We start from the raw sequence: 26711 nt of genomic DNA on the forward strand, positions 1-26711 counted from the left end.
ACAGATCTGCATTCTGAATTCTGGTGTACAACTGTGAATATACTCTACTGTGTTATACTTTAGGTATAGGGTTCGTTCCTTACATGACTGGCTAAAATTATGTATGCCTTTAAGCTTTCTTTTTGGTTTTGTTATTAACACCTTCTTAAAGTTCTTTCTAGTTGCAACTTCACAAACCTGCGTAAAGATTTTGAAATTTTGTTACAATTTTTTGATGCATTTTTAAATTCAGTTTCTCACCTCATCCAAACTTAAATCTAAAGGAACAGTTCTGAGTCTGAGGAAAAAAGCATTTTATGCAATAATTTCAGTTGCAAAAGGTAAATTGTTGACAGAAATTCTGCTTATGTTTTCCATGTTCTGTAAGTTAAAATTAAAATGATCTTGTCCTGCACACCAAAAAACTATGCACGGCTGAATTGGACCTTCAAACTGGAAATATTTCAAACTTAATTTGCAAAAATCAGAAACTTCCCAAAATCACAGGGTTTGTGACAGCAAAATACCTTTTTAAGTCTCACCTGTGCATATGCGCTGTCAGTTGTGGGACACATATTGTAGCTCACAGTGGGTTAAAAGCCTGCGTATTGCTTACCATTGGTTGGTTTAATTGTCATTTTAATGTGCTTGCTTTTTTTTTGCCAGCTTCTGTGGGCTTTCCTTCTTTCTGGTGTTTGGCCCTCCCGCGGATCATGAACCCAATACTTGTTTCTTTCCATTGCTTTCTTTTCAAGTGCTATTGTATTCTTTTTGGTTAAACACCCTGTGAGATTTCCATATGTTTTCTTGCTGTCTCCTTCATGTACTTTGTGTTCTTTCTTCCTAGTGTTTGTCCCCTTGCCTTCCCTCCCTTATTCGTTATTCTTATTTCCTACCTATCGACCCCCCTTCTTTTGCCATTCTTGCTCCACTACCCCCATCCCTTGTCCGTTTACTTTCCATTCGCAGCCCACCCTCTACTGTCAGTTTGCTACCCCAGCCCGCTTGCCCATCCTGTATTACTAGTGTGCTTCCCCATCTCCGCCCGCCCTCCCTCCGTTGTCCATGTGCTTCCTTGTTAGCTCTCTGTTTTTAAGGTGCTTCCCCATCCCTGGCTATCCGTTGTGTGCACGCTTCCCATTGGTGTCTCTTCCTTGTCCTTATCTCCCCTTACCTGTATCCTTTTCTCCTGCTCCGCCTTCCTCCATGTTGCCTATACCCCCACCTGCTCTAACCTCAACCCACTTTCCCGTTTGTTTGGTATGTAAAGAAAAAAACCGCTTTAGAGCAGTATTAAAAAATTGCATTTTGCACAACTTTTTATTTACCAGCTTGGATTGGTAAAAAAAAAAAAGCCCACCTCTCTTTGTGGGCTGGCGCATCCATCTTGCAGCACTCCTACAAAATGAGTGAATAGCAGTGTCGTAGCCCTTATTTTTACATTATTGCCGAACATGCTGTAAAGTCTTGTTTTGTTATTATTTGCAAATGCTCTTTACGAGTCGGAAAACTCTTTCCTGCTCATAAAACGGGGTCATGAAAGGGGCATTCCAACTCCTATCCACAATTAGGAGAAGACTGTGTCAGTGGTTGGTGACAAAAGTTACAAACCGTTGATCAGATACCGACACTTCAGAAGGGGGTGGTATCTGATTCGCAAAGGGGTAACTGTTCCAGTGGAACACCTTCACTTTTGGGAATTGTGATATCAACCTTTGGCGAAGTTGGCATTCGTCTAGGACCACTGTCCACTCAAGCATCTTCCCAAATGGGAAATATAAAAAAAACCCAAAAAAAGTTACACCAATCCTCTTAATGGACGCAGTCTTCTTTTAAAATTATGTTTGTTGTTTGAGAATGCACATGGCAGGAATATAGTTCTGCTGTCCCTTGCAAGGCCTCCATCGCTGCATTTTCAGCCAATCACATGAATTTGTAAACGTGATCTGCCTAATTAATATTTATTAGGCAGGTTGTTTGGCAGCCCCTGGCGAATGTGGCCTTTTAGAACATAGTTTGCATTCAAAATTGCATTTCCATTCACACACTAGTCGGTGTGCAAATTCTGGTCTGCGAATGGGAATAGTATATCAGGCCCAATATGTGAACAATACCACCAAAGTCTCTTGTTACGACAAACTTATCTGACAAAATAGTGTTTTTCATAACCAGCAGCTTTAACCCTACTGGCCTTACTATATAACGAACAAGATGTGCACAAAATGTCCAGTATTTCATGTCAGATGGTGGAGTAATTCCTTTATTATTTTTAGATTAAGATGACATATGTATTATCCTTGCTAACTACAACTGTATGCAATAGTGGTCTATATTTGTAATGTAAAAGTGACAGTATCTAACTTCATCTTGTAGCTATGGAAGAACAGTGCGTACTTTTGGTTCGATCTCCAGGCCTACCATCACCTGTTCTATCATGAGACACTTCAACCTTTCAAGCTAAAGCGTCAAGCCCAAGTAAGTTGTAAATAAGGAGCTTACTCATCGGTGTTCAATTAGGTTAACATACCGTGCAGTCCATAGACAAAAGAGAGCTCAAGTTGCAGCTAATGACATCAACAATGTAGTTGCCATGGCATCACATTACTTAATTATTAGTGGCTCGTTCACCCATTCATGCATCTTTGTTACACAGTTGGCTTTATTCAAGGCCCGCATTATCTCTCCGTTCATCGTCTAATCTCCTCCACCGCCTTTGGCCTTGGATGGTAGCTTACTTCCTTGCACCAAGGAAGGAAATAGTAGTAATATTATAGCACCCTCTGCAGTTAAATCAATACTACTTCAGCCCCCACTGGCCTTCGAGGCTCGAGTATGCAGCATTAATAAAGCCAACATTTCCAGCACAAAATGGTAAAGAAGCGTGATTCTGAAAGTCCAGCAAAATGTCCTGTTTCAGCATTTTAAATTTAAACAAAAAGGCTAAATAGTTTTCATGTATAAGTAACATATTTAGCTGAAGCTCATTGTATTATGTAACAATCGAATTCTGACCCTCATGGGCAGCGATGGCATAAAGTCTCGTCCATAGCTCAAAATCCTAACATGCCACTTTTGGGCACCAGACGACTAGCAGCCTATATATACCCTTCTGTTCCCTCATGTAGTCATGTGATGCTCCTTGTTGTCCCAGATGCAAAACATGTGGGGCAGACCATTATCAAATCATACTGACAATTATTGTGTCTGCAGTAGTTTTGCAGTACCTTTTGCAAGATATAATGTTAACAGCCTGGTGGATTCTGGCATTGGACTGTATTCATTTGCATATGCCAACATTTTAAATTTCTGTGACTAATCTTTTACTGTCCCTTTTACAAAATGTATTCATATTTTATACAAGAACACTTAGCTTGCAAGTGCCCTATTATATCCTTATGTTTCAACAGTGTTTGAAATAACACAAATTATCTGCAAAGTTATACTTACCCGAATCAGCGTCCTAATTTATTGCCTTGCATTTACTTTATTTTTCCTGTATGTGTGATCATCTATAGGAAGCAGTTGGGATTCTAGTCTTTAGGTCGAGCCTGGGCAGCGCATGCGCTGCTGCGAGGCATGCAGTATTGAAGTGTGGCTTTGAAGCCCCACCCACTCTCCGCCCATATTTTTAATTGGCTTGTGTCATTGTCCTTCGTAAAGGCTTTCTTCCAAGTCGTTATTAGGCATGTTAGTCACTCCTTGGTACCGCTTTGTTTGACTTTGTTACCTCCCTTAACGACTGGACATTTTACTTGTCTAGTTACACGGTCTGCTTTATCTTGGCTGTGAGCACTATTTTGTTTAATGATTTGCCCCTATTCCACCCACTACATCACAGAACGACGCCCGCTTTTATTTTATGTACTGATTGCGGTCCGCTTTAATTAGAGCAGCCGCGTTTCTTTCTTTCTTTATTTTAGCAGCGTGGTCTGCTTTAAGTACAGTGGCCGCACTTATTTATTTGTTTGTTTGCTAGAGTCCATGCAGCACTTTCACATTCATGGAGGCCGTGCCCCTTTCTTTAGACAAGCCGCATCTAAAGAAAAGGTGCGCATCCACTATTAAAGTGAAAACGCGGTAACGGGCATGCCATTATATAAGGTTTCTGCTATGAGTGACTGAAGCCCAAGCCTAGAATATTTCCTGTTTCCTGTTTGTCTGTATAGGAAGCCGCCGGGACCGACCGCTGCCCTTCACCTCTTTGTTATTCACTGTATCCTTCTTTCATTTTTTCTTCACCATCTCTTAGATATTAGACGCTGTAGTCTTGTTACTGTTCAGTATATTAGGTACAAAATGATGGCATGCAAAATCCGAGTCGAACTGCTTCCCAAATATTGTTACTAGTTCTCTGAGCAACTAAATTAAAGTAACTGAAAAACATATACCACACAAATGTAAAATTGAGAATTATTGTGTTCATATGCAGATAGCTCAGATTTGAGATTTATGACGACAGATGGGATGAAACATTGCTGTAAACTTGTCACATGCAATCTTGTAAATAAAGTTCTCTTCCAGGGGATCATCATCAATAGTCATAAGCATTAGAATATTCCCGCCCATGCGTGGGATCCCGGAAACAGTATATTATATGTGCCCCACATATATATATCTCTATACATATATACCTATATGTATAAACAAGCAACTGCAGCCAATAAACACTAGAGCTGAAACATGCTGTAAGGAATTTCCACTATACATAAAAAATAAGCATTATAAACATGAGAAACAACATTATAACTTGTTTAGAAACTGTTTTAATGCTCAGAAAACAGCAGAAATTCTTATAAATCACTGAAAGCATAGGAAGCTCCCAGGCTGCATTGCAAATACCCAGTCTAAAAAGACTGAAAAGCTAACTAATAGCTGCATAGCAATAAACTGACACCGTGCCTTTAAGGCACACCTGACCCCCAACTTCCCATCATGCCTCAGGCGTGACAGTTAGGTCAGTTGTTCTTTCCGGCTCCTTCTGGAAGGATCCTGGCAACAGAGCTCCACTCTTTTCTGAGTTTGTCAGAAAATATTGTCTGTTTTACAACAGTTTTTTCCCTTACTTCAACGTTTTACATCTACAGAAGTAAGAGGCTGTCTTTTTTAGGCAGTTTTGGGCATTTTTTCAACCTTAAAATGCCATCTCTTTTCGATCCTTGCCCTTCTTGTGGCAAGAAGAAGGCCAAGACTGACTCTCATAGGGTCTGTATCCTGTGTCTACCGAAGGATCATGATTCTAAGACATGTCCTCACTGCCAGAGCCTGTCCAAGAGAACTTTGAAGGACAGGGAGCGAATTTGCCTTTATGGCCTGGCACAACCATCGAGAGGACGATCTCCGGTGAGGAAGGGCTCCAAGAGGACCGGCGCTGAGAAAAGATCTTCCAGTAGGTTATGTTTCCAAGAAGAGACCTTCGACAGCGGGCTTACCGTCGAGAGCAGGTACGTCGTCGACGTCGAAGTCTAGACCGCCGTCGTCAACTCGGCGGCGATCGGCGTCGAGAACCATAGCTTCTCCGCCGTCGTCAACCCGGCGACGATCGGCGTCGAGAGACAACACCCCTCCGCCGTCGTCAACCCGGCGATGATCGGCGTCGAGGAGCAGAGAACCTCCGCCGTCGTCATCCCGGCGACGATCGGCATCGAGGAGCAGAGAGCCTCCGCCGTCGTCAACCCAGCGACGATCGGCGTCGAGGAGTAGAGAACCTTCGCCGTCGTCAACTCGGCGACGATCGGCGTCGAGGAGCAGGGAACCTCCGCCGTCGTCAACCAGGCGACGATCGGCGTCGAGGAGTGTCACCCCTCCGTCGAGAGGCGGCGACGTAGATCGCGCTCCCCCATGCGGGAGGGGCATTCAGCCGGATCACGGGCTCGTGATCGTCGCCGGGATAGGTCACCATCAACGTCATCTTCTTCATCCACCAGGTCCTCAATAAGGGACTACTCCCCCACGCTATCGGGCAGCCCAGTGTCCAGGGTCTCGCCCATAGACGACATCAACACCTACCATGAGGTGCTGCAGAGGAGTGCGCAGAAGCTGGGGATTGAGATGTCAGTCCCGCAAGTCACCACGTTGGTGATTTTCGAAACGCTTCACCAGAAGACTGCGTCTCGTCCACTGCTGCCTTTGGTCCCAGGGATCATGGAACCCGTCATGGACACCTTCCTAACCCCAGCGACCGTAAAAGCGGTTCCGGCTCGTATCCTCAAAAAATATAAGCCGGCTGCCTCTTGTGAGAAGTTGGCCTGATGTATGATGTCACTAGTTCTAGTGTACACCTTATATCAGTCCAAACAACCCTTATGGTGATTGGTTGTAAAGTCAACCTTATAGACCAGCTATCCTAGTGGTAGCATGGACAAGAGCAGTCTTAGGCTAAACTCTGTATGCCCGTTGGGTGATTGGAGCGCTCTATAAATATGCTATACATACATACATACATACATGTGAAGCCAGCTGTTATACCATTTGTAATCCCTTGAATACCAAATGAAAGGACACCACAACAGATATATATATCAAATAAAGTGTATTTATTCTAGTCAAACCCTCAGCACTCTTTATGAGATTCGAGGTAAGTACAACACAGTCTTATTCAAGCATGCATTAAGTCACACAGGTAAGTAATACAGTTAGGCCCTAGGGGCCACGCAAACCATATACTAAGTAAGTGGTATAAGGACCACTGTCACAGAAATAGGATAGGCCTAGGCCTAGGGAATCGCTGGGGCTACACTATACTACCCAAGGTTAGGAAGTGGGAGGCCCACGGGATTCAGGTGCAGAGTGGAAACACGCGTAATGCGTATAATCGAGGAAAACAGTACAGTTTAGAAATAATAAGATTTAGGACACTTCTGGAGTAGCTAGGAAGTCGAGACTTGAAAACTAGACACTAGGATAGTCAATACCCTACTGAGCACCGGAGTACCCAAGTTACCTAGCCCACGGGCTGCGGGTGCATAGGTGTGAACTTGCGTCGGGTTTCGTCGTCGACTCCTGTGGATGCCTGAAGGAAAGATGCTGACAGGCAGTCAGTGAAGAGTGTCCGGTGGATCCCAAGGCTGGGATCAAGAAGGAAGGATACCTGCAAGCAGAAGGGACAGAGTCTGGGTCACTAGCCAGTGACCACGTGGAACCAGGAAGGAACCAGGCGATGTCGGGAGATTGCAGGTGAAGAGGTGAAGCTTGTCGCAGCAGCCACGGGTACCAGGAGACGTCGAGGACAACCAGGACCAGGAGGCGAGCTGTCCCACGAAGGCTCTTGCTGTCGGCGGCGTCAAAGTAGGACTCACCAAGCCTTGGCAAGCGGAACCCACGAAGAATGGAGGACTTGCTTCTGGTGCAGACCAGGAAGGTCTGGGGTGCTTCTCTTTTGCAGAGGAGCAGAAGCCAGTCTAGAGGAGCCAAACCAGCAGTGGAAATTTAAAGGTGTGTCGTCGCAAAGGTTACTAGCCAACGGGCCAGTGACCAGACAGACGCGGCAAGCAGGAAAATGCAGAAGGGCCCCACGCAGGACTCGTGGAGTGTGGGGGGCTGATCTTCGGTGCAGATGGTGCTTGGGGTTGGGGCTTCTCAATCCCCGGTGCACAACTTCGAGGGTGTCTCAGAAGCTGCGCTGGAAGATACTCGCCACTTTTCCCAGGTAGCCGGTCCCACGTCTCTCGTCGCCTCCACGGATCTCAGCTCGGCTGTGGATGTGGATCAGGGTCGGAGAAGTCTGGAAGTCAAGGCTCTGGTCGGGCTCTGCAGTCGGTCCCTCGTAGAACTTCAGCAAAGCAAAGGGTAAGTCTCTTGATGGTGCCTGTTTGCACAGGGTGACCACTCCTTGGCCACAAGGGAGATTCTTCAGTCTTCTTCTTTAGTCGAATGTCGAAGGTCCAGAGTTTCTGTTCAAGTTGCAGGTTCAGGATAATCTAATCTCCTGGGGCCCAGCTACCACACTTGTACTAATCTGGGGGGCTGGGTTGCCTGCTAGGTCACGCCTTATGGATGGGACCTGGGAGGGGGGTGGTTACACCCCCTTCCCTTTGTCCAGTTTCGCGCCAGGACTGGGGCTGGAGTGCCCCAGCACCGGTTTGAACTGGACTATGCATGGGACACCTTGTGTGCCCCAGGCATGTCTCATTCCTTTCAGCCCTCCCTGCCCCAATACACTAAAGTCTGTCTGGGGAGGTGCTAGCACCTCCCCAAGCAGGAATTCTATTGTCCAAGCCCCCCCTTGCCGGGATCACTCCCAGCAGCAGGAGGTCAGACTCGTGTCTGTGGCAGCAGCATCCATTTTGTGATGCTGAGGCTTTGGTTAGAGTTAAACAGCAAAGTAGGATTTTAACATGTCTCTCCCTCTAGAAGGGAGGAATAATAGCCTCATCACCAGAAATGGTATGGGGGTATTATTCCAAAGTGTTAGACACCTTACACAACATGTTTTGATAAAGCCAAACCATAGTTACCATAACCGTTTAAGATTATAAGGCACTTTAAGAGTATATGGTAGGCTATATCATAGAACAGCTATAAGGACATGGTTCCGAAAGCTGCAGACAGGCTCAGCTCATGCTAGAGCACCATCTCACATGTTACCAAGCACTCTGCCTCCAGGATTGTTAAGGCCTGTCATAGGAGTGGCTGATAGGTACACATGTGTCTATATATAAGGTAGGTATAGGAATACTACACCTAAGCAAGGGGTGATTACACGACCTTGCCCCAGCTGAGTGATCAGCCAGTTGTCTGATTGGGAGGCCAGACCAGGGGTGGCATAATACATGCTGCAGCCCCTGGGAGGCCTAGGGTACACCTATGCCCTGGGTACCTAGGGTACACTGTACAGGGTCCAATAAGGTGATCCTTACCAATTGTGTATGTACCTAGGGTACATGGAGTCCATTTTAAAGAGAGAGCAGACAGCCTGAGACCCTGAATGGCAGGATCTCAGGCCAACTAAGTCGAAAAACCAGCTAGACACTAGGCAAAAAGTTGGGGGTAACCATAGTCAGGTATCCACCTTCCTACACCTCTGATCCGGTCTTTGTCAAAATGGACCCTCCTGCGGACTCAGTAATAGTGGCGGCAGCAAGAAAGGCTCATGCTGTATCGGCGTCCTCTTCCGTCCCGCCGGATAAGGAGAGCAGAACCCAGGACTCCTGGGGCGCAGGGCCTGCTCGTCCACAGCGGCTTCCCTCAAGGTCTCCAGCGCGGCGGCGCTGTTGGGCCGATACGATAGGGCTCTCTGGGACTCTATGGAGCGGTTCAAATCCAAGCTCCCAAAGGAGGACCAAAAGGACTTCGAAGAAATAGTCACTGAACGGTCCCTGGTGGCTAATCAGTCAATTAGCACTGCGGCGGATGGTGCGGTGCTATCAGCCCATTCTTACGCACACGGCGTATGCGCCAGAAGGTCATCCTGGTTGAGGCTGACAGGGCTCAAGCCGGATGCGCAGCAAAGGATTTTAAACCTCTCGTTCTCTGGCTCCTCCCTCTTCGGCACTCACACGGATGAGGAGATGGGGCGCATGAAAACTGAACTGGACACCCTCAAAGCTGTTGGGTTGGAGAAGAAAAAAAAATCAAGCGCCGTTATAGACCCAACCAACGCAAGGGGCCTCAACAGAGGGTTCAAACCCCTCAGTGGTCTCAGAATAAGACCCAAGGAAAATCGCAGTTTAGAGGCGGAAAGTCCAACAGGGGGAGAGGTGGACACTAGCAACAGTCCTCCACTACCACAAGAGGAGGATCGTCATGAGCTGTGGCTTCCTCTACGACCGTTGCCCACTCCAGTGGGGGGAAGTGCTTCACAACATCTGTCAGAGTGGGGCAGCATCACAAACGATCGCTGGGTGCTGAATATACTGCGAAATGGATATGTGCTACGTTTTCGAGCGCGTCCAAAAGACATACCGCCAAAAAAGTCCCGTCCTCCCCACTTAAAGCTGCTCCGAAAGGAGGTGAGGGCCCTTCTTCAAAAACAGGACATAGAAAAAGTTCCTCCTTCGCAAATCGGAAGAGGAGTGTACTCCCGGGACTTCCTTGTGCCCAAAAAAGATCAGGAGCACAAGTTTCGGCCGATTCTGGACCTTCATCTCCTAAACAAAGTCATCGTCAAGGAGAAGTTTCGTATGTTGGCGCTTCATCAAATATGTCCACATCTGCAAGTAGGGAATTGGATGTGTTCGGTGGACCTCCAAGATGCGTACTTCCACATTTCCATTGCAAGACATCACCGCAAATACCTGCGGTTTGTGGTCGGAAGCAAGCATCATCAGTACAAGGTCCTTCCATTCGGGCTCAAGTCGGCTCCGCGAGTCTTCACCAAATGTATGGCAGTGGTGGCGGCTTGCCTACACAGGCAGGGTCTATTCGTCTACCCTTACTTAGACGACTGGTTGCTGAAAGCTCCATCCCAGCAACAGGTGAGGAAAGACTTCCAGACCTGTCTGCGACAGTTGCACAATCTCGGCCTTCACGTCAACATGGCAAAGTCCGTGCAGCAGCCCACTCAGACCATCCACTACCTTGGCTCCGTTCTGGACACAAGCGTGGGAAAAGCGTATCCTTCGTAGGAGAGACTGTCTTCAATGAAGCGGAAATGCTGGCTTATGCAGCAGATGCAGAGGCCGTCAGCCCGGCAGGTAGCATCACTGCTGGGATCCATGGCGTCCTGCATTTTTCTCATTCCCAACGCCAGACTGAGAATGCGACCTTTGCAACAAGCTCTAGAGGACCAATGGAATCAGTCCACAGGCCGCTGGGGAGATCAAATCTCTCTCTCCCAGGCGGCAAAATCCTCCCTTGCATGGTGGACTCGTCAGGACAATCTGATGGTGGGAGTCCCTTTTCACCAGCCACTTCCAGTGCAATCGGTGATGACAGACGCGTCTCTGCAAGGTTGGGGGGCACACATGGGGTGCCTCCAGATACAGGGTCGGTGGTCTACAAGAGAGCAGGGCTACCACATAAATATGCTGGAACTCCTTGCTCTAAAGGCGTTCTTCCCTGCAATCAAGGCCGATTCAGTCCTGGTGCAGACCGACAACACCACGACCATGTTCTACTTGAACAAACAGGGCGGGACTCGGTCACGTCCTCTTTCCCTGGAGTCACAGGCGATCTGGCACTGGCTGCTCGCCCGGAACCTCTCGGTAGTGGCAGTGCACCTTCCGGGGGAGTTAAATCTCAAAGCAGACGCACTCAGCAGGCACTTCGAAGATCAGCCAGACTGGGTGCTACACGACGAGGTGGTGGCGGACCTGTTCCATTGTTGGGGTCGTCCAGAAATAGATCTGTTTGCAGACGACGAAAATTCAAAATGCCACGCCTTCGCGTCCAGATTCCACCGTCCAGGGACCAGGGGGAATGCTCTTTTGATGGACTGGTCAGGGACATTTGCCTACGCCTTTCCGCCCCTGCCTCTGATTCCGAAGGTGGTATCCAAGCTGCTCAGATCCAACATGAAGATGATCCTCATAGCCCCGGACTGGCCACGCCAGTGGTGGTACCCGGACCTTCTCCATCTGTCGGTGCGACCTCACAGGCGACTGCCTTGCAGGCCGGACCTGCTGTCCAAGATGGGCGGGAGGATTCTTCATCCCAACCTTCCCTCACTGAACTTAACAGCATGGCTCCTGAGGTCCTGCAATACGGACATTTAGGTCTGCCTCCTGATTGCATGCATATTCTGAAAGAAGCGAAGCGACCCTCCACAAGAGCGTCTTATGCGTTTAAGTGGAAGAGGTTTTTCATTTGGTGTAGAGAGAACCACCTTGATCCTACGAAGGGGCAGGAGGATGTCATTCTCCCTTACCTTCTGCACTTAGCAAGATCAGGCTTAAAGTATGCATCAATCAGGGTCCATTTGTCTGCCATTACAGCGTACAGGAGGTCTCCCAATCAACCCTCCTTTTTCCAGATGCAGGTGGTCAAGGACTTCTTACAGGGGTTGAAGAAAGTTTACCTCCCTGTTCGAAACCCTTCTCCTCCGTGGCAGTTGAACTTAGTATTGTCCAAATTGATGGGTCCACCTTTTGAGCCAATCCACAGAGCTTCCTTGCAGCATTTGTCTTGGAAGGCCGCTTTTCTGGTAGCCATTACATTGGCACGCAGAGTAAGCGAGATCCAAGCGCTGTGTACCAAAGAGCCTTACACGGTTTTTCACCAGCACAAAGTGGTCTTAAGGGCGCATCCATCTTTTCTACCTAAGGTAGTGTCTGATTTTCATATTAATCAGTCCATTTCTCTTCCATCTTTCTTCCCGAACCCAGCGACCCCGGCTGAGCGGTCGCTTCATTCCTTAGACCTCAAGAGGATACTTAAATTCTACCTAGAAAGTACCAAAGGCATTAGGAAGACAGATCAACTATTTGTCAACTATGACGCCATGAGAACAGGCTTCCCAGCCGCTAAGAGATCCATTTCCAGATGGATTGTTTCCTGCATTACCTTAGCTTACCAGCTGGCGAAAAGGCCCTTACCTTTGGCCCCTAAGGCTCATTCTACTAGGGGGAAAGCGGCCACAGTAGCTTTCTTGAATGACGTTCCAATGGCAGAGATTTGCAAGGCGGCCACCTGGAAATCGGTTCATACCTTTACCAGGCACTACTGCCTAGAATCCGATTCCAGAGCGGATGCTCAAGTAGGCCAAGCCTCCTTGAGGAACCTATTTGGGTAGCTTGGTTTATCTAAGCATACTGTTCATTCTCAGTTTTTTTCCTTTGGCCGCAGGGAGATGAGGTGAGGCTCGCTATTCTATTCTAATGCTTATGACTATTGATGAGGATCCCCTGGAAGAGAAGGATTAGTTACTTACCTGTAATCCTAGTTCTCTTCAAAGTCATAAGCAACCCTCCCGCCTCCCCGGGCAAAGGTGTGCTATCTTTTTCAGAGGTTGTTATTTCTTTGTGCCATGGCTTTTCAGTCTCCGCAAAGAACAACGGACCTAACTGTCACCCCTGAGGCATGATGGGAAGTTGGGGGTCAGGTGTGCCTTAAAGGCACGGTGTCAGTTTATTGCTATGCAGCTATTAGTTAGCTTTTCAGTCTTTTTAGACTGGGTATTTGCAATGCAGCCTGGGAGCTTCCTATGCTTTCAGTGATTTATAAGAATTTCTGCTGTTTTCTGAGCATTAAAACAGTTTCTAAACTAGTTATAATGTTGTTTCTCATGTTTATAATGCTTATTTTTTATGTATAGTGGAAATTCCTTACAGCATGTTTCAGCTCTAGTGTTTATTGGCTGCAGTTGCTTGTTTATACATATAGGTATATATGTATAGAGATATATATATGTGGGGCACATATAATATACTGTTTCCGGGATCCCGCGCATGGGCGGGAATATTCTAATGCTTATGACTTTGATGAGGATATCCCTGGAAGAGAACTAGGATTACAGGTAAGTAACTAATCCATAATATATTTCTTTATTTTTTAAAGTGAAAACCCGGCACAAAAAAACCAACTGTTTATCAACTTGACATACAGATGGTTTTTTCGTCCAAGCGCCCCATGCCGCGGTTTAACTTTAATGTCGGCCAGGCCCATTTCTCTAGATGCGGCTTGTCTAAAGAAAGGGGCGCGGCCTCCATTGATGTGAAAGTGCTGCATGATCACTAGTAAACAAACAAATATTTGCAATGTAATTGATCTCGCATTTGCGAGAGTTTAAGCTATTGCATTGCCAATAGCTCAAACTCCTGTAAATGCAAGACCTATTGCATTGCAAATGCTTGTTTATTCTACTTTCAGTTTTTACAACGTTTACTATTGTTACATTATTTACCGTAAAGATTCATTATGGTGGACTGCCATGAGATAGCATATACATCGGTTATCAATAATTGGCATAAGCGGGGGACACAAGATCAATGGCATATTCATTCAAGAAGGGGTGCCATCATCGGCAGAGCTCTCTAGATCAGAAAGCATCCTATTAAGACCTGCCCTCTGGATCAGTTCAGGTGCCAGCATGCAGATGGCCTTCCCTTAATCTGTTCCTTTTCATGAAGGTTTTGAAAGTCAGCCAGTGGTTTCAAATGTGTCCAGTCTGTCGTTTACAGTTCCTGTTAGCCTTTAAAGAGTATATCTAGTCGCTACTTTTCCCCACTGCACATGCATCAGCAGAGTGTTTGATTGCTTATAAACCTGGGCTAATCCTAATCCTAAACATACAGCCATTGTTAAATTTATATTAAGTTTGTCTCTTGGAGTGGGTAGTGGGTCTGCACTGTTTATGTCACAATCGCCTAAAAATACCATAAGGTGTAAAGGGATCAAAATACCCAGTATTCGCCTTATATGCAAGATTAATTATTTCCAGTATGCCAAGATAAATCTACCTGGCCACCACATATGAGTTTTTCCAGCAAGTATCTGCACTGCCAAATATTGAACATAGTTGTGTGAGAGAAAGGTACCATGGAGTGAGTAGCTTATCTGTTTTCTATTTCCAGGACACAGATAGAAGTTTTTGTCACCCTCTGACAAATTAGTTTCCTGTTGACTTCTGGGATCTCATTTCATAGATATCCTTCCCATTGCGCCCCATAGCTGTGCTTAGTTCTGGGTCCTAGGTTTGTGAATGCCCACTGTAACCATGTTATTCACGTTCATCCTAATTTGTCTGCAAATATGCTTTCAACTGATGTTTTTTACCCTTTGTGCCCTGTGCACCACCGTGTGTGAGCCTGCTTAAAGGAGTAATTGTATGAGTTGGAAGTCGTCCTCTCTACCCGAGTGTCAAAATAGAGGTTGCCTACGCAAGAGGAGCTACCCTCTTTCTTTCTCATAAACTGTGGGTCTGTGAGGCCAGCCCGGTGGGAAATCAGGATTATGAGGTATGGAGGTCTGCAGAGATGGAAAAGTCATGTAGCTCGCCCTACAGGTTAATTACTGCCAGTAGTGTAATAACGTGAGGACTATGCTTAGCTTAGATTGCTTTCCAGAGCGGAATCTCTGAGAGCCGATGAATAATGTGGAGCAGAATTTTAGAGAAGTGTTTTTCCACTTGGACCCGGTCATTATTTTCTGGATTATGATTCCAGTCTAAAATCTAGGATCTAATGTTGGGAAAGCCAAGGCCACCTTCATTAGTGCTTTAGTGCTTTAATAGAAAGATGCCTTGGTGACCCAAGTACCTCGATCTTACCACACAGAAAGCTTTTATGAATTTGATCTGTGGTTGCATTAAGGCATCTAAGAGACGGAGTTTATGCTATGTAAAGGAGCCTTGACAGGAAGTTAATTTTCACCATGGTCATCTGACAGAGCCAAGATTTCTCCAGCCTTCCACAGCGAGAGATCTTTATATAGGGTTTGTTATAGAGTGGGGATGTGAAGCCATGAATGAGGATTGTTTGAGTGTTTCTGATATTGGCCATTATTCTCATTCAGCAGCATATGGTGTAATTGATGCAGAAGCCTGAAGCCTCTGTGAAGTGCGCTAGTTCCTCCTTTAATGGAGAAAGAGAGAACTCTGGCTCGCTTAAACAGCAGAGGACGTCATCTGTATATAATGTTAATTTAAATTCCAGTATACCTACCATGATCCCTTTGATGGCCTGGTTATTCTGCACTCTCTGTATGACGTTTTCCATTGTTAAAGACAATATTGGCGGAAATGGGGGACAGTCTTGTCTGATGTGCCATGTTTTTGACACCCAGGGAGAGTATTCACCGCTGTCTTTTATTGTAGTTACTGGCTTTTGGTAATTGGCTAGTATCATGCGCTTCATTCCTGGCCCGATTGGGATCTAGTCTAGGAGTTTAATGATTTTGTTTTGTTTTTAAACTTATTTTTATTAAGGTTTTTTGACTAAATAATCCCTTGCATAAGAAAGTAGCAGATTCTGTGAGCACAGTTACGATCTGAACATTCAAAGGCACATACATTTTACATTGCAATAGTAATTTTGTATTTGAGTGGCAGTCATAGTGACAAGGGATCCATGGTTGTAGTGGTAGTCATGAAACAGTAGTGCTGCAACCTCAATACTATGCAGACTCGCTAATTTATGTGGAGCATGTATCTTAGAACACTAACTTGTTGTGTAAGGGAGTTTTAAAAGAATGTATGCCCCCATCAGAAAGTGGTGGCAATGTCTCCCCAGGGTATGCCTGCTTGAGCTTGCAGGCTACCAATCTGTCCACCCTGTCGCCCTTTTCGTAGTACGTTTGTTTTATGTACAGCAATTTTTCTGCTGCATCACACATCAGCAATTGCTAAAATTTACTGCATGCTTTGCGTGGTGCTCTGTGTGTGCGAAGCAAATTATCTGATTTGTGTTGAGCCTCTAAGCAATGCAATTCCTCCTCTAATTTTACCTTTCTTTGCTTCCTCAGCCTTTCAAACATTATGTACGATATGAAGTTGCTTCTGATTACAGAGGATGCTTTGGTTCCTCTCATTATTATAATTTTCTTAAAAGAAGTGTTATGCTGATTTAATCTTTAAACTTTAATTCTTTAATCATCGGCCTGCCACCCGCTTACCCTAGGAACCGACTGCTCACCCGCACTGAAATATACCTTTGTGGCATATCTTGGACCTCTGACTTACCCGCTGGATCGACTGCTGTTGCTGCCCCGGACTGGCCTACGCTGCTCGGTTGGCCTCCTGCTCCCATACCGGCCTGCTGCTTGAAGGCTGACATCCACAGCGCTGGCGAAGTGCCCTGCTTCTGACGCCCGCTGTTGGCTTCCCCGAACCTGTGCCTGCCAGCCTCCAGAGGCTTGAGGCCACCTGGTGCAAGAGGGTGGCCCTGGACGCCAGCGCCATTTTACAGTGACTCTACCGAGGACCTGCATCGTTGGACGACGAGTCCCTGCCTGCTGCCGACGATCTGCGTTGCCTGGGACCTGCCTGGAGTCCGGCGACCAGCATTTGATGGGGAGTCTTTCCCCTCCACCTCCGGAAGATTGTCGTCTCCTCAGATCAGCAGGGGGGCCCTGTGTCCAGCGCCACTTTCAATCTTCATCTACGCTATGCCTTTGACCTGCCTGGAGCCCGGCTGCCAGCATTGGTGAGTCCTCTCCCCTCCCCCGCCGCTCCCTGCCCAGGCGTGCTCATTGGGGATCGTGGCCTGGCGGCTCTGGGCGGATTCCCACGGAGCGATTGCTGGTCACCAGGGAGTGGGGCCTCGACATCTGGCACTGGGCGCGCCTGTCTCAGCTGGGTCCCTCGCTGCTGACCTCAATCCAGGCCTTGAGTTGTTGGGCTGGCTCGACTTGGCCCGCTGCAACCTCGCCCCCGTGGCTGCATACCTGACTTGACCCGCTGCAGCCTCACCCCCGCGGCCTCCCACCTCCACGATTTCCTGCCTGTCGGTGGGGCGTCCCGGAGCCCTGCTGCGCCGACTGCGTTGCGAGTAGAACCTAAAGCTCGGCTTCACACACTCGACTGAACACACCGCATCCGCCCATCAGTTTTCCTCCTGTGCAGAATTAAATATAGCGCAAACTCACTCGAAGGTATTGGAGCGCTTTTTGCCTGATTCCAGTGGCAAAACACAAGGCCACGTTCATTTTTGGGAGGCACGGGGAGATTCAGTGCTGAGCCCACACGAGGCCTCAACTTGGCCCCCTAACTATAACATCGGCAGCTCTGGCCATGAGGCTACGCCCTCTCACCTCAAACTAACATCACCAAACGTTATGCTTGTCTCGGTGTTTTAATTTATAGCGCATCTGACCCGAAGGTATCAGCGAGCTCGCTTGGGTACCAGCTGTTGGCACACTGACTCACTCATCTTTAGCAAGCATTGAGCGATTTGTGATGTGATCAAATGATGTGCCAAACACCGGATGTTGTGCGTCCCTGCCGAGACCCGGCAGCCCAGAGCCAGGCTGCGTCCCTTCTGGTGGTTGGCTATTGATGTAAAGTACATTTAAAACACCTCACTTCGGCCCACCTTGAGTGGGACTTTGGACTTGTCCTCAGTGCTTTGGCAGACTCTGCTCCTTCATGGCATTCGCTCTCGGGATCCAAATGGAGTGATCTTTGTGCTTGGCTACCCTCCTGATGCGGAGACTTGTCTCCATGTCAGAGCAGTGATCCACTGTAATTTTCCCTCTATTACCACCAACAGAGCCATCTGGAGTGAGGCCGTCCTCCCCAGCCCACCCTATCCACACGCATACTGTCTGGCCACATGATCTTATGCTCGCTCCCTTTACTCTCTACGCCCTGCTACTCTGCGGACCTCCTACTTTTGCCCTGGAGCAGTATCCCTCTCTACCAGAGCCCTGCTCTACCCTGGTCTGTACCACGGAGTAGGGATCCTCACTGATGAGCCACACCCGCAACCTCCTTAGCTCTCCCCGTGCCCTAAAGTTTTCCCCTCTCCTGCCAGTACGGCAGGGCCTTGCCTGAACTCCACAGCGGAGAACTCCCACACCGTTGTTTATCCTCCTAATCTCTCCAAAACCGCCGCGAAAACCATCAAACACTTCATTCTGAAAAGAGACCCTGATCTCTGACCTACGTTATAGTGCTGATAAGGGCACAGTCATTAATGACATCATCTTCTACTCCAGAAAAACATCTCTATGGCGCAACACCCTCTCGAACCTCCTTAACATACACGAAACCAGGAATATTCTGTACAGCACTAAGCTCACGATCGCGCCCTCCTCAAACTTGCGAGCTGACCTTACCGTTACCTTATACAAAAACGGCATCGTCCTGATCCAAGCTCCAACCAAAGACCTCAATAAATTCGCAGACCTTTTCACCCTCCTCAAAAAACATGTGCACAACCCCATCCTTTCACGCTCCCCCTACACCAACTTTTGCCACCCGACCCCCTCCCTCGCTCTGTCCAACGCAGCCCAATGGGTAAGGATAAATGCCCCCCGCTGAGTCCCACCAAAGGCCCAACCACTCCCCCTGACCGCTCCACCACCTCCAAGGGTGCAGACCAGACCAACCCAACTCTTACCAGTCCCCGCCCTAAACGGCTCTCCAGGCAATGTCACCCATACCTCGGCTAGAAATCCTCCTTCCACCCCCACACAACGTCCACCTTCCTTCATGGAGATCCTGCCGCTGCCCTCCTCCGCCAACCAGTGCTCATCCCCCACCTCCGTAATGACTCATTTGCCAGACACCAGCAGGGTAGCTAACACCCGCACCAACTATCCCTCTTCCGATCCGCCAAGCGTGCCTTGCCACTCACAAACCACTCTTCCAAGGGTTTGACACAGGCCGACCTAGCCCCACTTCCATGCTACCAGCGTACCAACAGAACCATACCTAAACCATTGACCTCCTTCCCGCAAGCTCTCCCCTCACGTATGGATATTGAAACTCTGCACCACTTAGCAGCCAAACTAACTCAGAGTATCCATAACTCCATTCTGGAACTAAAGGGCATCCTTCACCTCCACGAACTCTCCTTCTCGAACCTCAAGCTCCTGCAGAACTTTACTTCCCCCCTCACTGAGCCCCTCTATCACCCGCTACCACTATCCCTGAGACACCTTCGCCCGCGCAAGCAGCCCTGCCATCTCTTGGGGGAGGAAATTCTAGCCCTCCTCCTCCCCTACAAATCGGCCCCCGAAACCCCAAGTCCTCTTGACTTGAGTGACGAACATGCTATCCATACGATTGCAATCAACTCCAACAGACCAGCTACTCTCCATAACAGAGGAGTTATTAATAACAACCTAGCGCAAGTTCCCATTTCCGCCCCTACTCACGACACTCACCCCGACCCACCTCTGTCCGGCCTCTTAATCAACTGACGCTCCGCAGTAAAACTTGCCGCCAATGTCACTGATCTCACCCTGAGCCAAAAATCTGACATACCAATCCTGACCAAATCTTTGCTCAATGAATCCTCATCTCCCTGCCTAGACCTCCTAGTCCCTCCTAACTATAACATCGCAAGGCTGGACAGGCAATCAAAAAAAAAGGGGGAGGCATTGCCTTCATCTACCGCTCTAACCTCCTCGTATCTGAACTTCAGGCAGTTCCCTGCGAATACCTTGCACTCTCCATATGCAGCAACGCCACTCAACTGTGCAAACTGCACATCTTTTATCACCCCCCCAGTCATGAAGGACACCTTCACTGATCACCTCATCACAGCCAAGGTTTCCCCCAATTTCAAAGAGATTTTATTGGTGACTTTAATCTGCACTGGAATGACCTCAAGGACCCTCAGGTCAACGCCATCAAAGACTTCCTGGCCAGCCTAGCCCTTACCCAAGCCTGCACGCTCCCAACACACTCGAAATGCGACCACTCTTGATTGGATCATCGCTAAAGAATCTGCAGTCAAGCTTATCTCGATAGACCCATGCGACTGGTCTGACCACCATGATATTACCTTCCACTTACCTGGCACCCACAAGACAAGGACACCGCAACCTGTGATTCCCAAACGTTGGGTTAGAGACACTAAGAACCTTGATCTCGGGGAAACTGGCTGCACACTGCGAGATTGACCTCTCCCCTCTCATATCACAACTGTCAACAACCTCACAAATCACTATACCACTACTATGTCAAACATTCTGGATGATTTTGCTCCACTAAAGCTAAAAAGAATCCAAATCCAAAAACTGAAACCCCTGGTTCAACGGATCCTTCAAAATGAAAGGATAAACCTCCGGCAGACAGAAAGAAACTGGAGACTGCACCCCTCAGCCTCCCATTTAAAACTTCTCCGCCAGACCAGAAATGCCTATAATAGGAACATCCTCAATTCAAAAAAAGAATTCTTCAGATCAGAACTGACCTCGCAAGCTCTTCGAAATGGTCAAACACCAATCAAACAAATTGGCAAAAACCTCCAAGGAAACCCCCAAATCTCTAATAACATGCGAGGAATTTTCCTCTTTCTTCTCTGACAAAATTACTGCCCTAAAAAACGAACTCAGATCTGCTTCCTACTCCCAACCCCCTCCAAAACTGCCTCATCTCTCCGCGTTGCCCCCTCAGATTTCACAAAAAAACCTAGCGCACTGGTCCAACTTCAAAGTTTATGACGACAATTCTGTCTCGAAAATTCTATCCTCCCTAAACCCAAACAACCACTTCAACGACCCACTCCCCTCAAACTGCTTAGCCGCTGCCTTCCAATCTATCATCCCTAATTGGACAGCAATAATCAACGCCTCCCTTTTTCAGGGGTCGATACCCAATTCTCTAAAAGCCGGCAAGTCACCCCCATCTTAAAAAAACCTACGTTGAACCCAGTCTCCCCTGACAACTTTAGACCCATATCCAACATCCCACTCCTAGCCAAAGTTCTGAAGAAATGTGTGCAACAGCAGTTCAGCCAACACATCCCCAACTTCCACCTGCTAGACGACTTCCAATCCGGTTTCAGGCCTGGGCACAGAACTGAAATCACAATTCTCCACATCGTGGATGATACCCTTCAAGCCCTTGACCAAGGCAAAACCTGTCTCCTTATCCTCTTAGATCTATCCTCGGCTTTCGATAGGGTCAACCACGAAATACTCCTCGAACGCCTTAAACTCAGGATGAGACTTAATGGCCCCGTTCTCAAATGGTTTAGGTCCTTCTTCCAGAACCGCTGTCCGAGATTCCTAACTCAACGGTAACTTGTACGCTCCCTCTCCGATCACGGTCTGAGTCCCCCAAGGATCAACCCTGTCCCCTACCCTCTTCAATCTTTACCTCGAACCGCTAGCATAAGTTCTTCGCACCGCCAAATCTCCTACCACATGTATGCCGACGACATCTAGATCTACATCAAAATGTCTTCTCTTGAGGAGGTTCTTTCCCTGAACAAGGCCTTGAAGCTAACGGTCCAGTGGCTCACCTCTAACCATCTCAAGCTGAACGCAAAAAAAACAGAATTGCTTCTAATCTCCCCACCCAAAACCAACCCTGACATTTAGGAATGGACTAAGGCGATCACAGCGTTAAACTGCCCACCGACCAGTGGTCTCAGCCAAATCCCTTGGAATAACCCTAGACTGCACCCTGAATAGGTGTGACCACATCAACTTGATGGCCAAAACCGCCAGATTTCACCTGAGCTATCTAAGAAAACTAAAACCTTTCCTCGACACTCCCGACCTAAAAATGGCAGTCCAGGCTTTAGTCATCTCCAGACTCAAATACAGATGCTCTACCCTCTCGGACTTACCCAAGATCTCCCTAGCCCCCTTAAAAGCCTGCCTCAACGCCGCGGCCAGACTCCTAACGGGCTCAAAGAAATTCGACCACATTTCCCCACAGCTGAAAGCTATGAACTGGCTCCCTCTTGAGGCCAGAATCCAACTTAAACTGGCTTGCGTCTTTCACAAGGCTCTTTACACCGAATCCCCTGCCTTTCTCGCCACGAAACTCGTGATATCCGGAGGAGCCAGGAACTCCTGGTCCGCCAGAGACGTCTTGCTCCAGCCTCCGCGCTTGCGAAAGGAAAAAACGTAATATCTGGCTTTCTCTGGGGCCGCACCAAGAATATGGAACTCACTCCTGCCCGCTATTCGAAGAATTCTGTATCTAGCACGCTTTAAAAAGGAGGTCAAAACCTTCCTGATGGGCAAATTCCTCGCCTAATTCCTGCATTGCACTCCCCTCAGTGACTTTGTTTTATATCCTATGACTACCTCACCTTGGATTTACCAGATGCTACCCACCCGACACATCCAGGCATCCCACCCTTGAGCCCTTGGACTTCTCGCTCTTGTAAAATGTATGTACCTATCTTTATTCCCAAATGCTTTATCCTCCCCCCCTCCCCTATGTCTTTTGTGTACAAACTATTAATCCTGTAAAGCGCTCTGATACCCTAACGGGTCAAGTTCGTGCTCTATAAAACACAAAAATAAATAAAATACATTTAATAATCTCTTTCACTCGTAGGTCCCTCAGCACCTCTTCATTTAGTAGCCAATGTTGCTGTGTTGAGTATGGCACCACGGCGTCCAAACTCAATCATACTGTGGTTTGGTCAGACAGTATCTTTGGGTCTCTGTGCATTGCCAGTTTCTGGAGTCGAAGGGCTCTGGAGGTGAGAAACAAGCTGATGTGGGTGTTGGACCTGTGCAAATTTGAATACAATGTGTAATCTCTGTCCCCTAGGTGGTGTTCCACCAGAAGTCTTCAAATCTGCTAGGCCGTTAATCAGGGATGGGGAGCTTTTGGGCCCTCTGCTCTCTCTGGGATTCTGTCAATCTCAGGGTGGAAGATAATATTAAAATTGCATTCAAAAATTATTTGATCCTTAGTTTAATGTTCTGCGTTCGAGAACAGGTCAGCGTAGAGCTGGTCCCTCTCTTCATTGGGACCATATAAGGAATATATGGACAAGTGAAGGCCTCCCAGTCAGCCATGGATTCCTATGAGTCACCCTCCTTTATCAGAATGTTTGGAAGCTAATGCCCCTTCTGAGCAATATTGCAGCCCCTTTGGTTTTTGTGGTATGAACGGAGTGAGACTGGCACGTGAACATGTATGACTGTCATATAGAAATGGCTTGTGATAGCAGGTGAGTCTCCTGAAAGAGGGCTATATCTGCCCCTTTGGTTTTAGGCCATTGCAACAAGGCCCTCCTTTTTACTGAAGAGTTTAATGCCTGACCATTCAAGGTTACAATGGTTTTAACAGCTATACCTATGGTAAGTCAATTGCTGTCATATGTATGTTATCTAAATAGTAAACTATGACGTCTCCCTTGCCCATCACTGACATAAATATCACTGCAATGTTGGTTACAGACCATAAAGCAGGATCTGGCCTATGCGTTGGTGAGGAGCTAGCTCCGTAACGCGGAAGGCGAGCCCCCAACTGGAATAGGTGCCTCATGTGGCTGTCGGTGTTGGGGACAGACACATGGTGTAAAACTGGTTGACTCAGTAGAATTTGTAAGGAGTCAAGTCTTGTGTATCAAAGGGGCAATGTGATTGTGGAAATGCGGTGCCAATGGGTGGCGATGGACTCAATAGGGATATTGTATCGGTTATATTGCATGCTTTTGTACAGTTAATCAACCTCTAAGGTAGCTAATCTGTAGTTTTTCATCCTTTAGTAGTCGTGATCTTCTATGTTCCTTGCAAGCTTTGTTGGTATTTTAGGTACGCCAAACTCCTTGCAAATCTTCCTTTTGGGGCAGGGTTGTATATTGGAGGTTTTGCTTTTGTCTGCTAGACTTTAAGTGACGAGTACAGCAATTACCTTGTGGATACTGTGTTGTACATCTTTGAGGGTAAACAGTAGCTGAAAGAGGTTTACTTGGCAGAGGTGGGTGGTAATTTGTATGAATTCCCTTAGTCGCGCCAGAGTGACTGGAGATACATCTTGGAATAATGATAGTGTTCCGTTTCTTAAGTTAATTGGTTCTCGTTGAAGTGCAGCCAGCAATATAGCTACTTAGTCCTTGAAAAAATAAACTCTAGGAAGCCCATCTGGTTTTAAGTTCCTCTTTTGTTGAAATTCTTAAAGCACTTTATGGGTGGGGTCAATGCAGATGGGTTCTAACAATGAGTTTGTCAGGAGCTATCGGAAGAGAGCCTGTACAGAATCTTCCACAGGCTTCTTTTGGGACCTCCTTAGGGATTACTCTGATGTGTATATTGTTTCTTTTAGAGCAGTTTTCCTTTTCATCTATTTTATCAGTGATTTCTTTGTGTCATATTTTCATAGTTTCTGGTAGAGGTCAACTTGCTCCTGAGTGGTGGCCACCATGTCGTTTTCTATCAGGTCCGTGCTGGTCTCTGCCCACTAAACAGAGTGGCCTAGGTGAGAGATGGCTCTATTGATGTCATGGAGATATGCAAAAATATCTGTACAAAATTCTGTTACCAAAGTCCTGATGCCTCTTTTGGTTGCTGAGCTGATAGGGTAGTACCCGAAGCTTCTGTTGGATCAGTTGTGCGTATCATTTCAGAGGTCTCCAATTACTGACCTCTTTCCCCTTTTTGGGTATGTAATGTCAAAAATGGAATACGCCTCTTTTGTAGTTTTTGCTTTTGCAGCAGCCATGTTGCAGAGGCGCTGAGGCGACAATGTAGATGCAATTAGTTAAATGCGGTCCTAGCGGAAGTCAGTTGCAAGAGGTATAGTTAGCAGAGGGCTATCAGTGTGGCATAGTCGCTTGAGGCTCTGCAGCACCCTCCTCTATCGCGATCAAGGCATCTTGCACGTGCCATGCTTGCGCGCAAGTCGGACTGTAGGTGGAAGTCTGTACCATGTGCCAGAGCTTCCTGTCGTTTGACACAGTTTAGTAAGTAAAATATAGCAGTGCTAATCCAAGTAATAGGCTAATGCTGCCATCCCAGATCAGGCCAGCCCATTTGCATGCCTTCCTCACTAATGCCAGTAGGAACGATCTGTGCCCACTGTAATCTGATCATGCTCTGGGAAGACAGACCATGCAACAAGACTATGGAATTAGTCCAATGAAGCTGCGTATTGGGATTGAAGCTCCATTGGCTGTGAGGCAGGCGGGGGTTCAGGGTGGCGGCCCCAGCATGGCATGTGTATGTCTTTGAGCGATAGCTTTGACACGTGGGCTCTGGTGACCGCCAGTGCTCCGCACCGAGATGTGTTGCTCTCCCCACACACCCCACATAGTAGTGCTTTTTGAAAAGGCTGGTGCCTACTTACATCCATCCAAACTGCTGCAGTTTTAGGGCCCCTCGCTCTCCATGGCCGGCGCTTCTTTCCCCTTCAACATGTAGTGGTCAGGGCATTGAGGGCAGGCAAAGTCAGAGTCGCGGCTCCCATCGTGCGCTACTCCACCTTACCGCTGATGGGTTTATTGGTCAAGACTTCTAAATTCAGCTAGTTGGGAGGGGAAGCAGAATTTCCCCGGCTTCTGAGGACTTTCTATCCAGTTACCATTCTTCAATACCGCTGACTTGCTAATCATCTGCCGCGGTGGGAGCTCATAACGCTGAGCTAAGATGGGACACATCTTCCTGTTTCATGTTCTGGCCATGCTCTTATTTACTTATTAGTTGGAGGGTGTAGAAAAGTAGGATCTTTCTTTTATGGTTACCCCCACTTTGTGTCTTGTGTCAGTATGTTTTCACTGTAGTTTGCTGGGATCCTGCTTATCAGGACCCCAGCATCTGTGCTCTCTCTCAAAAAATGGTTTTGGTAAGTACTTTGATACCTCCACAATTGGCTACTGGTTTACCCTTGTAAGTCCCTATTACATGGTACTAAGGTACACTGCGCATAGGTACACCAGGTGTCTCCCATGAGCTGCAGCATGTATTGTGCCACCCATGGGAGTCCACTTAAACTCTGACTTATAGGCCTGCCATTTCACGCATGCACCTCACATGACAGATATACTTTTTCTTATATCTGAGCTCACTGCTCTTAAAGTCACCCCTATGGTAGGCCTTTCAGTCCTGAGGGCAGGGTCCTTGGTTATAAGCGTGAGTGTGCCCCTGCATGAGCAGGACACCACTTCAAATCCCAGAGTTGATTCACCAGGCTTTGTGAGTGCGGTCAGCCATCTTAATACATATAGTGGACATCTATCATCACGAGATGTCTAATTATATAATGGCTACGCAGAACCTGGTCATGTTTGGTATCAAACATGTTGGAATCCTACCACAATACCGATTCCAGTGTTGGAGGTATGATCCCATGTACTGGGGGGCCCTGTAGAGGAGCCCCATGTCCTCTTGGTTATAGCCTTTCAGAGTCTGACAGCAAGCTAGTGCTGCTATCGACCACAGACACTGTTCTGCCCACCTGCTGCAGAACTGATCTTGAGTAGGTGAAAGTAGAACAATAG

The 26711-nt window shown here is 47.4% G+C and overlaps 1 protein-coding gene across 3 annotated transcripts in view; it reads left to right on the forward strand.

The window, feature by feature from the left end:
- Positions 1-26711, forward strand: part of RGS22 (regulator of G protein signaling 22) — a 1028745-nt gene that overhangs the window by 477053 nt on the left and 524981 nt on the right. For 2 of the 3 annotated variants that reach the window (XM_085605181.1, XM_085605184.1), the window contains one exon: positions 2353-2454. The exons of the other annotated variant lie outside the window; for it this stretch is intronic. In XM_085605181.1, the coding sequence (XP_085461307.1) occupies positions 2353-2454 (102 nt within the window). The remainder of the gene's footprint in view (positions 1-2352; positions 2455-26711) is intronic. 3 annotated transcript variants of the gene reach the window in all.

The sequence above is a fragment of the Triturus cristatus genome, chromosome 5_1, assembly GCF_964204655.1.
Source record: "Triturus cristatus chromosome 5_1, aTriCri1.1, whole genome shotgun sequence".
In the NCBI taxonomy this organism is placed as follows: Eukaryota; Metazoa; Chordata; class Amphibia; order Caudata; family Salamandridae; genus Triturus; species Triturus cristatus.